The 14,237-nt window shown below is 38.9% G+C and overlaps 1 protein-coding gene across 1 annotated transcript in view; it reads right to left on the bottom strand.

The window, feature by feature from the left end:
• insra (insulin receptor a) overlaps positions 1–8,962 on the bottom strand; it is a 61,068-nt gene extending 52,106 nt beyond the window's left edge. The window contains exon 1 of the mRNA XM_030402751.1: positions 8,857–8,962. Within this exon, the coding sequence (XP_030258611.1) occupies positions 8,857–8,962 (106 nt within the window). The remainder of the gene's footprint in view (positions 1–8,856) is intronic.
• Positions 8,963–14,237: the final 5,275 nt, after the last annotated feature.

Below are 14,237 nucleotides of genomic sequence, written 5' to 3'. Positions count from 1 at the left end.
TGAGCGAGGAAAAACTCATAATTACATCGATTACTGTGTTATTGATTTGTTATAGGATTTGTCCTAGGAACAATAATATTTCAAACGCAGAGGATAATTAAAGTGAAGAAATGCATTTGAGTGGCACTGAAAAACACAATGACAAGGAAAGCATCAATGGAAGTAAAACGCAAAAGTTCAATTGAAAATAGTAGTTTAAAGGTTACATTGATTAAAGCAAAAAAATTATCCTGACTGAATGTTTTTTCGAGCTGTAGCCAAGTCATATTCTCAATTTGTAATTTTTTAAACATGTTACAGGGCACGTTATTTGACATGTGCTAAAAAAATAAGATAAGATTTACAGCCTCACCCCACACATTGTTCTCTAATGCGGACATCAAGTTTAAATATTTGACCAACAGTGTTTTACAGGAGGATGATCTGAACAGCTGTTCTATTCACACTTAAAATATTTGTCTTTTCAATCTATGAAATCAAACTGTGCCCTTTTTTTGCCAAGCTTCTCTCAAGTTTTACTCTTTCAAATAATCAACCATCTACATAACTTTTCAGTACGCTATTTTTCTACTTCTTCTTCTTCTCATCATCATTATCATGAGTTAATAAAATTGTTTAAAGTGAGCCTTTTATCGTTTAACAGAAAAATACATCATACAAACAGCAACTTTTGCAGCCTTGTCAGTCTGATGGCGAGTTATCACCTTTCTGTCATCACTAACATACTGTTAATAATCAAAGAAGCTCTAAGGCTTTACATTTGTTCTATATGTTATAATACAAGATTTCAGCATTGAGCTACAATCAGGCTACATTCATGAATTTGTACAGTGAAACTAACCAAAAATTTCTTATTGATAATTATAAAGTTTCAGGGCGTTCCTGTAACCATGGTAACTCACGGTGCCAGAGGGGAAGGAGAGACGCTGAATGAAGCCGTTTACACAGATACACTCCAGACAAAGTCCAGACTATAGTTGTTATTTCACACATGTAGCACACAACAGGAGACTCTCCGTGTCAGACGAGTTCTCACGTGTTGACTAAACTCAAAAACTAATTGATAACGTAGCAGTGCGACTCCGTGTTTAGATCCTGCCCTGTGTGGGTCACTACACTGTCATTGGTCAGGCACGCACACGCTGTTGACGATACCATTGGCTGCAGAGTGTGAAAATCTGTCAATAAAAATCAGCCAACACTTGTTCTCCTCCGATCTACATTGATCTCATAAGTTGCCTCTGTGAAGTATGAATGACGGAAATCCATCGTAGCAACGGAGAACTTTAATCCATGAGGTTAATCTTCTAGCTTTCTGGAACTTTCAACTGTGAAAGAAACCATCCTATAGGTGCTGTGGATAAAATCGTAGCAGCTACTGACAGCTTGCATGCCAACAGATCTATCTCCAAGTCATTAAACTGCAGACAAAGACACTGTGATAAAGTAAGGTTCTGGAAAAGACATTAAGACTTTAAAAATCATGATAATAGGCCATTTGCTGCTGTCTGTACCAAACAAACATGTTGTCTTGCATCTGGAGAGATATTTGTAGGCCCGAACACCTCTGTACTCAACACAACCCACAGTTCTTCATAATAATGCCCTGTGTTACACGCTTTACCTTTATCAAAAGCTTCTGTTATTTGGATAAATTGCACCCTGCCATATTGCAATTTCCATAATATTTTTGATTAAATGTGCAGCTCTAAATACAACGATGCAAATAGTCTTTAGTTGCACATTATAGCAAATTGTAATAATGTGTTCGGATCCAGCAGGCTACAGCTCAAGGTGGTCTGATTCAAGCTGTGATCAGACCAGAGTCAAGTCAGCCAGACGTAAAGGAAATCCATACGCTTGATCAAGTTGGAGAGAAAAAATATGCCCACAACGAGAAGAAAATGCCAGTTGGTTTCACACTAATGTAGACAAGTTGCAAACAGGACCAGATAATACCAAGTGATTATGTAAGTTCAATGATGACATGCTGCTGTCCTCCTGATAACTCCACATGGACAGCACTGTGAATACCTGATGTAAATTGCAACTAGGTCACAGGATGGTCCTAAATTTAAATGAACTATAAATCTGTAGTGTGAACAAAAATGCTGTACATGAACACACAAGAATCTCAGTTCTGCACAGTCTGTCCACAATGTACAATCCCACAATCCTTTCACTACAGCTGCAAGCATCAACAGGCACTGGCGCTTCTGATATTGTAAAGGAGGTGGATAGAGAAGGAGGAGGGGCAACAGGTAGTTAGACTGATGGCGTATATTATCTCTGGGCCTAGAGAACCGAGGCCTCAGTAAGCATGCAGAAACACAAACACTCAGAGATTGCAACACTTCCCTTTTCAAGGTTTCGCTGTTCTCTTGTTTTCCAACCTAGCCTCAAACCAGCCACAAAATGACGAGGTCACCGAGATACACGTTCACTGTGTCCAAACTCACATGTGATGTAATCCGCTTTGAGAATGGTTGTAAACCTACAGTTTTAAGGTATACCATTGACACAGAAAGCAATTTTCAATAACTTCTGCCTTCATTGACAAAATCTGTCCAAATCAGACACATAAATCCCTGTTTAATCCCACATTTAAAAAATGCTTCTGTAAGTGGCTCCCTTTTCAAGAGAGTGCTGCAGGGGCAGGGACACATTGACACAAAAAGCCTTTGGGATTTTTCAGTTGAATTTTAGGTTATTGGAGAAAATAAGCTTTGTGGTGAACACAAGTTTTTGATACTTACATATCTTGTTCAGCAAGATAATCTTCACAGATAAACGCCACTTTAATTATTTTTTAAACCTAAATAGATCACCAGAAGCAAAACGCTAATTCCAAGAGAAACAGCTAATGCTATATACAAAGTACACTGAGGTCACATGACTTCAAACTCACCACCATTAAGTGTCTTATTATATTATACTATAAACACTTTACTATAAAGTGATCAATGCAATCTCATTTAGCAACTTGTCACTGAATTTGCACGAGTAAATGCATTAGAGATTCCAACATGGGGTATTTACTCATGTATTTATGCCTTGGAACAAAACTTGAAAATCTATTAAGATTGTGTAAACCACAGGCCTTATTACAGCCATCTAAAAACCTATTCAAGAAATTAATAGGCTTTGAGACGGGGTACCACAAGTGCAAAAAAGCTAACCTATTTCCAGGTTTTAGGACTCATTCCTGCACCACCCTAAACAAAGCAGTCATATGTATAATTCATGGCACAATTGAAACAAGATCACCTTTTTAGGAATTAATGTCCAATGAGGTCCACCAGAAGGGGCATGACCTTGGCTTTCAAAAGGTGGGCCGGTGGTGCTAAAGTAGGGTTTACTTTGCCCCAACCTCTGGCTCCCTTGCTCACATCACACCCATTTTGAAACACTGCCTTCATTTTGATCTCAACTACACACCTGGAAAGTTCCATGACTGCGTTTCGCACGGTTGTGATGCTATCGCGCTGACATAGATCTGTCCAAACATATAGACAGACGTAGGAACACCTGCCAAAATACTCCAAACTGTTTCTGTGGTATTTCCCACTTCAAAAGGTCTCTCCAGGACCACATTTTGCCCTGATGACAAACAAAACGCAGACACACAAGGTGAAAATTTACTAGCCGATTGTTTTGTATGATATAAAAATCATACACTTAAATGTGACATCCAACAGAACAAGCAAAAATTATCACAACTTTTTCAGCTCAAAGTTGTAGTCTGCATACAACCATTTAACTGTAATGTCTGCAGTTATAGCTGACTGAGGTTTGTCATCTCTTCAGCTGTGGTACAGATATTACAGCAGTTAGAAAGTGGCATTACAATAACTTTAAGAAATACTCTCTTCTTGTGAAAATGCCCAAGAGTCATCCTCAACAGTACCAGGCCCTTTTACATGTCTTCTACGCAGGGCCTGGAGTGGAGTGGGTTATTGAATGTGCCAGCTGTTTGGTAGGGGTAACATGGCAAGTGCAGCCAGCCAACAATACACTTCACTCAGTCCAGGGAATAAAATGAAACCAAAGTAATTCAGGCCCTGGTCTTTAAATAGAGTGAACTGGAGTGAGAGAGCAAGCCTATGAAAATTCCCTCTTGGGACTGTTTGATGTGTATCCTGTGAAGAAATGGCTCCTGACCAAAGATCATTTGGTGAGTCAGTTGCGTGCTGCCTGCTGCACTCTCCTACAAATGTATTGTATCTCTCTGCCAACGTTGGCAATGAAGTAATTATTACCTCTACAGTGTGAGAGCAGAATAACAAACACACTTACTTTTCCCCGGGTCACGGTGTCAAGGGTAAGAACTGACACAACAAGCTTTCCTTGTCAGACACCTCTGTGGTCAAAGTGACAGATTGTAGGTGTGTCAGATTACTCCATTATCAAGCTGTATATAATTTTCAAACGTGAACCGGTCAGCCAAGATTAGATGACCATTGTTGAGGTTGACAAGTGCAAAAATCATTCTATTGTCCAAATGTCAAACAACTCATGACTTTGGTACTTGAGACAGCGGTGGTAGTTTGTGTGTAGTGTTTTTGTCTGGGTATTTTTGGAGAGGCGGTTGAGTGGAGGATAGTTTCATCACCTTACAACTGCTCTCCTTGTCGGGAGGTGTAAATCAAGCGTGCCAGGTTGCTGATTGCCACCCCCTTACAAGACCTGCTCTGGCTAGATCAGTGCCCAACAACAGGCTGTCGGTGGCTTCATGGCGAGCCCCTTGCTGTGACAAATGAGTGTGTGTTTGGCAGGGATCCAGAGTACGACTGTTTTGGTCGCACATGCGCTAAAAAAAATCTGTCAAGGATGACTAAACATTTTCATTGGTTGTTCTGTGGCAACAGAATTTTAGCAGAAAATAGCCTATACAAATCTCTTTTTTTAAAGAGGGTGTGTAGACAGTAGTGTTGTCATAAATATCTAAATATAGATATATCAATTCTGAATATTTAAAACAATTTCAACGCTCATTTCTCACAGTATCAATACACAGCACTAGCTACACGTTTTTGCTCTCCTCCCCAACAGCACATTAGGTTCCACATCGCCCAAACTCCTTGAGAAGAAAATATACTTAAATGTTGTCCTAAACACAGAGCATACAGAAGAATCAAAAATGTTATGCCCTCAATGTTAAGTCCCTTTTCCTGTAGTATCGAACATCTACAGGTTTCAAGGTATTGTATCGAAATTCAAAATTCCCGTATTGTGACAAACAGTAGTAGACAGTTGCCTTTGAACAAACACTAACCTATAAACATATTTTCTGTGGATTAACTAGTTCTCTTCACTCTGAATGAGTACTGATTTGTTTTTCATCTTGAAAAAAGCTGCAGTGCCTGTTCCACCTGTCCCATGTCCATAGATGCCCCCGCCACAATGATCTCTCCGGTAACACTTTGTCATGGCGGGCATCTCGATGAGATGAAGAAGCAGTTCAGACCTTGTGTCGAACCTGAATGATTCTCGTGCATAACTCTAAGTCTGTCAGTTCAGACTTGCCATTAACATGCGTCTCGACATGAGCCTCGTCTTGAGTGATTACTTGTGATCCAATTTCACTTCTTCTTTCTATATGTGCATTACCGTGTACATCACTGGGGGGAAAAGGACACAATGTTTTGCACTAAAAGAAAGAGAGAACTTAATGTAGAATATCTGGCAAATTTACAAGAAGGCCCAAATAACTTTCACCACAATTTTCTTAAATTTCACAATTTCACCTTTTTCAAATGTTTCACAAAAGATTTCACTGATAACTGACACCATTCACAATGAAAGACAGAATATAATGTAATGCTGTCAACGGCAAACTTTCAAAAAGAAACTAATTATTTTGAATTAGCAGTAGCTGCTTTGCAAAGTTGACCAAGTTTCTTCTCACTGAACGACTCAATCAATCAGATCTGTTGAAAAAGACAGTATGTTCGAGATCTACACAAGGCGCTATGTAGATAAGCAAAAGACTACTAACATAGAGTAAGTGCCAGAGGTTTGGCATTCAAGAGTCAGATAGCCGGAGGAAAAAGCAGCATATTTATATCTTAACTTTTTTCATTTGGTTTCACAATATTCAAATTGAGACAAACATACATCATTTCCAGCTAACATACTTGATAGGAAACTGTGAGACAGCTAGTTAAAAATCTCTTATCACACAATGGACCGAACATTTTGTCTTACAGGTTATCAGAAGACTGAATGTTTGTGTTTAAAGGTCCACTTTGTAGTTTTGGGGAAGAAATTCTAATAAGAAGAAGTACATCTTGACTGATTTTTGTATGCCTAGACAAACTAAACAAACTAACTCTCTTTGTTTTTATGACTGAATAAAAAAAGGACCTTAAAAGAGAACATTTCGTACTGTTTTACTTTTGTTTATTTGTGGCGGACTCTGCCACCTTTCTAGCTTCAAACAGTGTTCTGGGGACCTTATTTTCCAGCTTGTTTATTCAGGGATGGAAAAAATGAATATTTCTGAGTTTGTATTATTACCTCATTAATATTGTACATTTTTAAAATCTGAGTTTTAATTTCTTCTCCCAAACCATGTAGTGCCCCTTTAAATAAACTGCGGAGTTTTATTTTTCAGAAAAACAGCTCTTTTGCTCTGTGACTTTAATCTAATGTTACTACATAAGAGGCCCGAACTGGGGCAGTAGCTGAAAGTATGAAATCTAAGACATATTTGCACTTATATGGAGAAATTGGCACTCCAATTTTAACTGTCAGCCCATGCTAGATAAATTGAATCAATTCACACTGCTACTTAATATAAGCTTTCATTATTAGGTGCATTTTTTCCATGAAGCTGAGCTGGAAAACGACCAACAAGTAGCTCAGAAAATTTCCTGACTTCAACACTGGTCAGTCCAGCTTATGAAATCGACCAGTGTGAGGCCCAGGTTCCACTCTTCCCTTGTGTGGTTCGCTCTCGAGTCTGAGAGGAGTGGGAGGATTTGGAGGTGGGAGGACGAGGAGGGGTGCAGTGCAATTACACAACTTGCTTTTGAATTATGTCTTACAATTCTTGCTCAAACTGGTATGATGACATCGCTCCATTCAGCCCTCACTACAATCTGATGAAAGGTGAGAGAGGCTGCACTTTCCTTAACTCTCAGAGTGCCCCTTGAAATCAAACTACGGCCATATACTGCAGTGGTGTGGGTTTAGTGTGTGTACAGACTCCTAATACTGAACAAAGGAGGAGTGTTTGTTACTGTTCCTGTGCTCATGACAAGTATGAGCCTAGGAACAAAAACAAGACAGGTTCACAAAACAAACAAAAGCATTTTTTTCTCAAGAAAAAACTACATGAATCAACATCTCAGAGAGATTTGGATAATCTTAATGACATCATCTTTAAAGGCCTAAAACAACCAATTCAATATATTTGGAAATGTACTCTCTAATTTGTTAAAGACTTGAAGGAAATTACTGATTGACAGAGCATTGTTTGATAAACAAATACATTTTAACTTCCCATAAAAAGAAGAATTTAGGCTTTAATTTGGTTTTTGAATGAATTAGCCACGAAGTAGCTACACATAAACTGAAAAAGCCATTTGTTAAATTCCAAATTTAAAAATGCTCTATTTCTTGTGATTTGAAGTGCAAAAGCCTAAACAGAAGAGAAACCACATGAAGAGCTGTTAACAGATTTAGTTATGGTTAGTTAAGTTATCAGTGACCTCTATTGAATCATCTGTTGAGATAAAAAAAAAAAAAAGTAGAACATTTCCTGGTATGTGGGGCAATGAGTGAACTCTGTATCACTCTGCTTACCAGAAGGTCTCTGATGCTGTCATCTTAAAAAGTGCATGCTAAACTGTTTAAACACACAAGTAGTCCCACTGGTTTTCTATATGTTTTACTCATAAGTATAACTAGGCTAATATTTGCCTTTCCAAGCAGGGTAAAAACAGCAAGTGTGTGCAGTCACTGTGGCGTTTGAGAAATGTGAAAATGTCTCCGGGTGATTGCAAACGCATTCATTCATTCTTATCACCCAGGCTTGCTGGCTTGGTGAATATAAAAAAGGGATTGTCAGGAGCTGTAAAGAGGGCTTATTGTTACATTCCTGCACTGACCACAGCGTCAGAGCGAGGCTTTCCATTTTACAACAATAATAAACAGCCGGCTATTTAATCCAAATTCTCAGCCTACTTACTTATTTGGGACAAAACACTTTGTTTACAGATCCTGCAGAATCAAATAGCTGATAAGTGTTAACCTTTGTCCCTTCAATGCAGTGACTAACACTGTTGCTGCTGACCTGCCTTTATCAAATCACCATTACTTAACAAAACAAAAAGATCTGGAGGATAATATTTTAGGGTGTCTGCACTGATCATGTTGATTTGTACGATTTAAGAATTTCTTAACATGTTGTCCTTCTCAAATTTAATGTATCTTTTTTAATTTTATTGCACTGACTATTATAGTATATAATCAGCATGCAAAAACCTCTAAGAATTGATATTACCAGTATTAAAGGTCATAATGGGTCTCTAAAATGTGTTTAAAAAGTAAAATAATTAATTTAACACACAATAGGATGGTGTAATCATTTCAGATGTCAGTGTTAACCCCCCCTCACTTACAATAGACAGAAAATTGCGCAACATTTGTCAGAATTCTTTTTAAACAAATGTGAGTTTGTGTCTTTGGACGATCCTCTCTGGTCCCTAAGCACTTTGCGTAATTAGCATTTTCTTCAATGAACACACAAGTTTGTCCTTCAGAACACGCAGCCACATATTCAGACAATTTCACATGATGAAAACACTTCGTATATACGGTGATGAAATGAGACAATTTGATGAAACTTACCCTCTCCGCTCGCTCGATGACAGCTCATCACTAAGCAGACAGCGGCCACAAGAAAACACAAACACAAAGTCCGGAGCCACATAATTGACTCGGGATGAGACACCATCCAGCACGATACAGGGTCAAATACAGAATAATCCTTGGCGAGGTGGGCAGCTCAAACTGGAGGAGAGATACCTTCAGGAAACTGGTTTTGTTTTGCGGCGTGGGCCAACAGGTAAACAAAAATAAATAAAAGACATCCCGGAAGATGGGCGGAGGAACGAGTCCAACGTGTTCAGTCAAACACAAGCTAGCGCTGCTGCTAAAGTTAGCCACCTCATGGAAAAGCACCGTCAACGCATACCAGCGCCGGACACGAGTGCACCTTGTTGTGTCTTTAATTGCATTGGTTAGCTAAACTGGCCCAGTTGAGTTTGTCCGGGGGGAAAAACAAAGGAGAGCAAAAAAAAAAAACACAAAACCCCAGACTTGTTGGCCGAGCAGAAGCTAACGCTAGCGCCAGTTATGCTAACTAGCCAGCTGCTTGTTTTTTTTTTTTAAAGCTAGCTCGGCTCCACCACTCCAGTCCAGGCCACAAGTGAAGTTTGCGCTGCTTTTCAGCGACCCTCTCAATCAATTTTCAACTCGAAATAAATCTCACCACATGCCCACGCAGTTGCACTGCGTGTTCTCTATATGAAGACACAAGCTGCTTGCACGAACATCTCAGCAAAAGCGACCTTTATAGTTCATTTAGAGGGGTTTTTTAGGGGGGAGTCGTTTGCTGCTGACTCGATGGTTGTGGCATGCGTGGCGTACGTGTCTTTCGTAAAGAAAAAAGGAAAAAAAAAATCCTTAAGTCCTCCAGCGAGCACAAAACATTACAGGTGACTTATTTTTGCTTGAGAAATAAGGTGTTTCAGCTGGCTGGCTGGCCCCACAGCGACAGCTCCTCTCCAGTCAGTGCCGAGATTTGCCTGGCTCAGACCTCGGCTCTCTGAGGGGCTGACAGTCGGACTCCGTCGTGGCTCCGCGGCGCTCCGCTCCTTTCTGTGTTTGGAAATAAAAAGAAGAAACGCTGCAAGTTTCCAAAGCTGCGCTGTGCAGCTGACCGCCCCATCAACTGAGCGAGTATCCGAATGAAAGAAAGATAGAAAGAATGAAAAAGTGGGCGAGATATTAAAAAAAAAGTTGTCGACTTATTGTTTTCCTTTCTTCCACGCACAGAGGTAGATTGTACAGTCTCCCAGGTCCTGCAGGATCCCCCCTTCTCTCCCCAGCCTCTCCGCCAGTAAACAAACCCTGCCAGTGAGCCAGATGGGCTTGAGGGGAAATACGGACTGGAGCTTATTGGATTACACAACAAACTGATCCCACTGTCAGCTGGTAACGCGTTAAAGAAAAAGAAAAGAAAAAAAAAAGTAGTGTGGTTACTTCTCTGGGTTAATCAGTCGTGCAAGAAATATACTCCACAGCTCCTGTGCTGGAGAAGTGGTGCCAGATGTATGGAGGGCTGAGACTGCCACAATCAAACATTAATAAGTACCTAAATAAATGTCTAGATAAATGAATTAATCGGCCATCAAATGCCCCCTGAAAAATAATGAAAAAAATAATGAGTGAATGAAAATGAATTGATATGTGACACACGTGCATATTTCTGCTTTTATTTGCTCCTGTATTTATTTACTTTGGTATTAATTCAACAATTTATTTACCTTCCTCCATTTTATGTTTCATTGTACAATTCGTTTGAAATTTGTGATTTCATATGTGTTTTTTCTTTTCTGTTTTTCCCCTGCAAGAAATTGGCAATACGATATTTTGTAATTTATTTTAATTTATATGTTTTTCTTGCTTTTTGATGATATTTGTTAAAATTGGAAGATGACCTGCATGCTGTATTACATGACGGTGTCTTGCAATCTCATGTGAGATGGACCAGATATTGTCATGAGACAGACATAAAAATGAACTAAACAACTAATTTATTTATTTAATTATTTTTCCTCCTATTCCTATTTTTACTTACATTTCAGCTTCATAGTACTAATGAGGGCTGTCATTTTAAGCCAGTCACGGCAGTGTAGGGTATGAAACATTTAATAAATCAATGAATTCCTACATTTGTTTTCAATTACATTTTTGTTGCATTTATTGGCATATTCATTTATTTATTACTTGTACTTGTGTTTCACTTGAGTATTTTCATTTCCGCTACTAAGGACTTCTGCTCCACTATATTTCGGAGGCAAATATTCTAGCTCCTTTTTACTCCACTACTTTTACTTGATAACTTTAGTTACTAGTTTTACTAGTTACTTTGCAGATCATGCTACATACTTGGGGGACTGAAACTACCAAAATAAAAAGAACAAAAGCGCAGAAAATGTAACAAGAAAAATTAAAGTAATAGAAAACGAATAGGGGGACATTGCAAAAGGGAAAAAAAATAGATACATTTTTTGATAAAGTGATTAAGTGGAAAATTAATGGGAAAGTAAACAAATAGTTGAATTACTACAAATGCAATAAAGAGAGGCAAATCAAAGTAGAAGTATTTATGCCACTTTTTTATAAATGAACCAATCCCTACATTTATTTCTGGTGCACTTCATGGCATATCACTTCTTTTAATTAATCCATTTATTTAATATGTTTCATTTAGTCAGTTTCAGTCCTCTGTATGCATCAGAGCCAAAGTAGCAGATTCTTAAATTAATTTATGTCATCACTTAAAAAATAAATGCTCTGATAATCAACTAGGTCTAAAGTGACACTGATATACCCATACTGTACAGTACATACATACATACATACAAACATGTACATATGCTGTATGTGTAATTTACATTTACTTGTACTCAAGCCAAAACAGACAAATGTGGAACACAGAAACACAAGTTATATCTCGAGTGTTCCTGATGAAGAGAAGGTAACTGAGGGGAAACAACTGTGAGGAAGTTCTAACTTTGTGTCACTTACGCATAAATTAAAATAAAATTGTCTGTTCCAAAGATCACATGGAACTGAGTTTTGAAAGAACCCAACCTAAAAAATGGACTTTCAATTAGAATCATTGCAAACATCGACTGTATGCAGTCAGATTTGGGTCCTTCTGCTCATGTCTGAAACAGAAGAAGATCATCCTTTATTTTAGGACTCAGAGGAAGGAAAATCCTTGTGTGCTCCAGCCATTGTTTAAAAACAGAGCGTGATTCCGCTTTTTGATCCCGTAATGTTCTCACACTCAGACGGACCGGTGGAATAAAAAAAAACTTACGTAATTCACACTTTGCTCACAACTCAGAGTCTGAAAATATCTGGGATTGTTCTTCCTGCCGTGTGTGTGCGAGCTGTGATTGTGCCACAATGCCATCTCCTCATCGCCCACTAATTCACTACCTGTTTACATCCTCCATCAGGGCAGCAGCATGTTTGGTGCAAGATGATCACGTCCTGTTGTTTATCGTTCTGAAATAGAGTTGTTTTTTTTTTTACTGGAATCCTACACTTACGGGATTTGTGCGGCAGCTGTGGCACTTTCAACCATCGGTTCATTGCGAGGTATTCTCTGGCTGAGATTTGTCCGTAAAGCATGCAGGTGGTGCGAGAGAACACCAGATACTCTGCTGACGCACGCATTGACTCGATGGGAAGTGACCACTTGAGAGTTACGTGAAACAGGAGAGCAGCTCATTAGCGGTATCAGCACTTGTGTAATCAGAGTTATTTACAAAAAGAAGAGAACTCAGAGGCCCGTACGTGTTCACAACAACACGTCTGAAGCGGTGGAAGGAAAAGAAAAGGAGCGGCGGGGTCAAGAGGTGATGCTCGAGAAATGTCCCCAAAGGCACAGGAAGGAGGAATTAGTTACTGTTAGTGGACTGGACCTTCATGAAATGCAGCGAGATCTTGCGCTATAGAGAAAGCAGAGCAGAACTGCATCGCTGTGAATTCCCTTAAACATAATCCCATATTTAGTGTGCAGTCTGTAGGAGTGAGATGCCTTAATGAGATTAAAGCCGAGTGAGTGATTGGATATAGACGCGTCCCACTTCCCTTTCATGGGCCACCCTCTACAAATCGTTTTATTTTTGACTCTCACAACAGAATATCAACAGTGGGATGTTCAGGTTTTGTCTGATCTCTTACATGTTTTGTGCCTGTAACATACATTCTGTATGTTTTGTATTTGGTGCCATGTAAGATCAAGGGACATGCTATCACGCAAAATGATGAAGTTACTTTACAGGCAGAAAAACAAAACATTTAAGCGCAATCTTTAAAGACACAACGTGTAACATTCCTGCATTAACCCATTAATGACTAACCATAGATTTTTTACTGTTAATGGATCTGTTCTGGATCAAAACACATTTTTGAGATGTACGTTTTTCTAAATCCAGCAATATGAAAAAAATTACAGTAGATGTAGTTTTAGATTTAGCCACTTCTGTTCCATTTAGTCATTAGTCACAAAGGGTTACAATGTCTAAAAATGACCAGACCTTTGTTTTATATTATTTTTAGTTTTGTACTTAATCATCCAAAATGTTTCCACCAATGTTCAATCCCAGAGAAGTCCCACTTTAACCCATTTAAGTCAAGGAAACAGTGAGTTTAATTTGGAAGCCCGTCGCTGTTATGTCAGTGGAAACACTCGATGATACTTCTGAGAGTGAGAAAGAAAGTTGGTGAACATGACTGAACGAAACATGAATTAAAGTAGGGCTGTCAGAATGAAACAGTATTGATGATAACTGTGATATGTTAAAATGAAATATTGTGTTAATGCTAAGGATTTGATAATATCCTGTAAATAGTACACGTTCTCTCAGGTGATATCTGTCTCTCTGCACCTCCAGCTCTCCCGCCATTTGCCATAAAAGAGACAAAACACAACAAGTTAGACAGATTTTAATTTAAATTTGACGCCCTTCAGAAATTCATTTTTTTACCTTCACATGTTTAAAACGTTCATGTTGAAGTGAATGTCCCATAACAAGTCAAGTCAGTTTGGTTTTTACAGCCCAAAATAACAATCACAATGCCTCAGTGGGCTTAACAAACTGTACAGTGTCCCCTGACCCCTCAATTCAAGGAAAGGAAAACTCCTCGAATAACCCTTGTTGCAGGGGAAACCTCAGGAAGACCCACGGAGGACGTGCAATAGATGCCGCATGTACAGAAAAGACTAACAAAATATCATACAGATTAAGATGCCAAAATATCTGCTACAAGAAGATTATATAACATGTATGTAGAGACTGTGGAGACTGTGGATCCAGGCAGACGGCAGCTCAGGCCCTCCTCTTCATCAAGGTGACAGAAAACATCAGAATTGTGTTGTCAGATTCTGATTAAAAAGCACAGACGCAAGGAAAAAACAGACGTGA

This window comes from Sparus aurata, chromosome 21 (assembly GCF_900880675.1).
Source record: "Sparus aurata chromosome 21, fSpaAur1.1, whole genome shotgun sequence".
NCBI classification, from domain to species: domain Eukaryota; kingdom Metazoa; phylum Chordata; class Actinopteri; order Spariformes; family Sparidae; genus Sparus; species Sparus aurata.
Note: the sequence above shows the minus strand (reverse complement) of the source record. Positions and strands in the feature narration are given on the sequence as shown.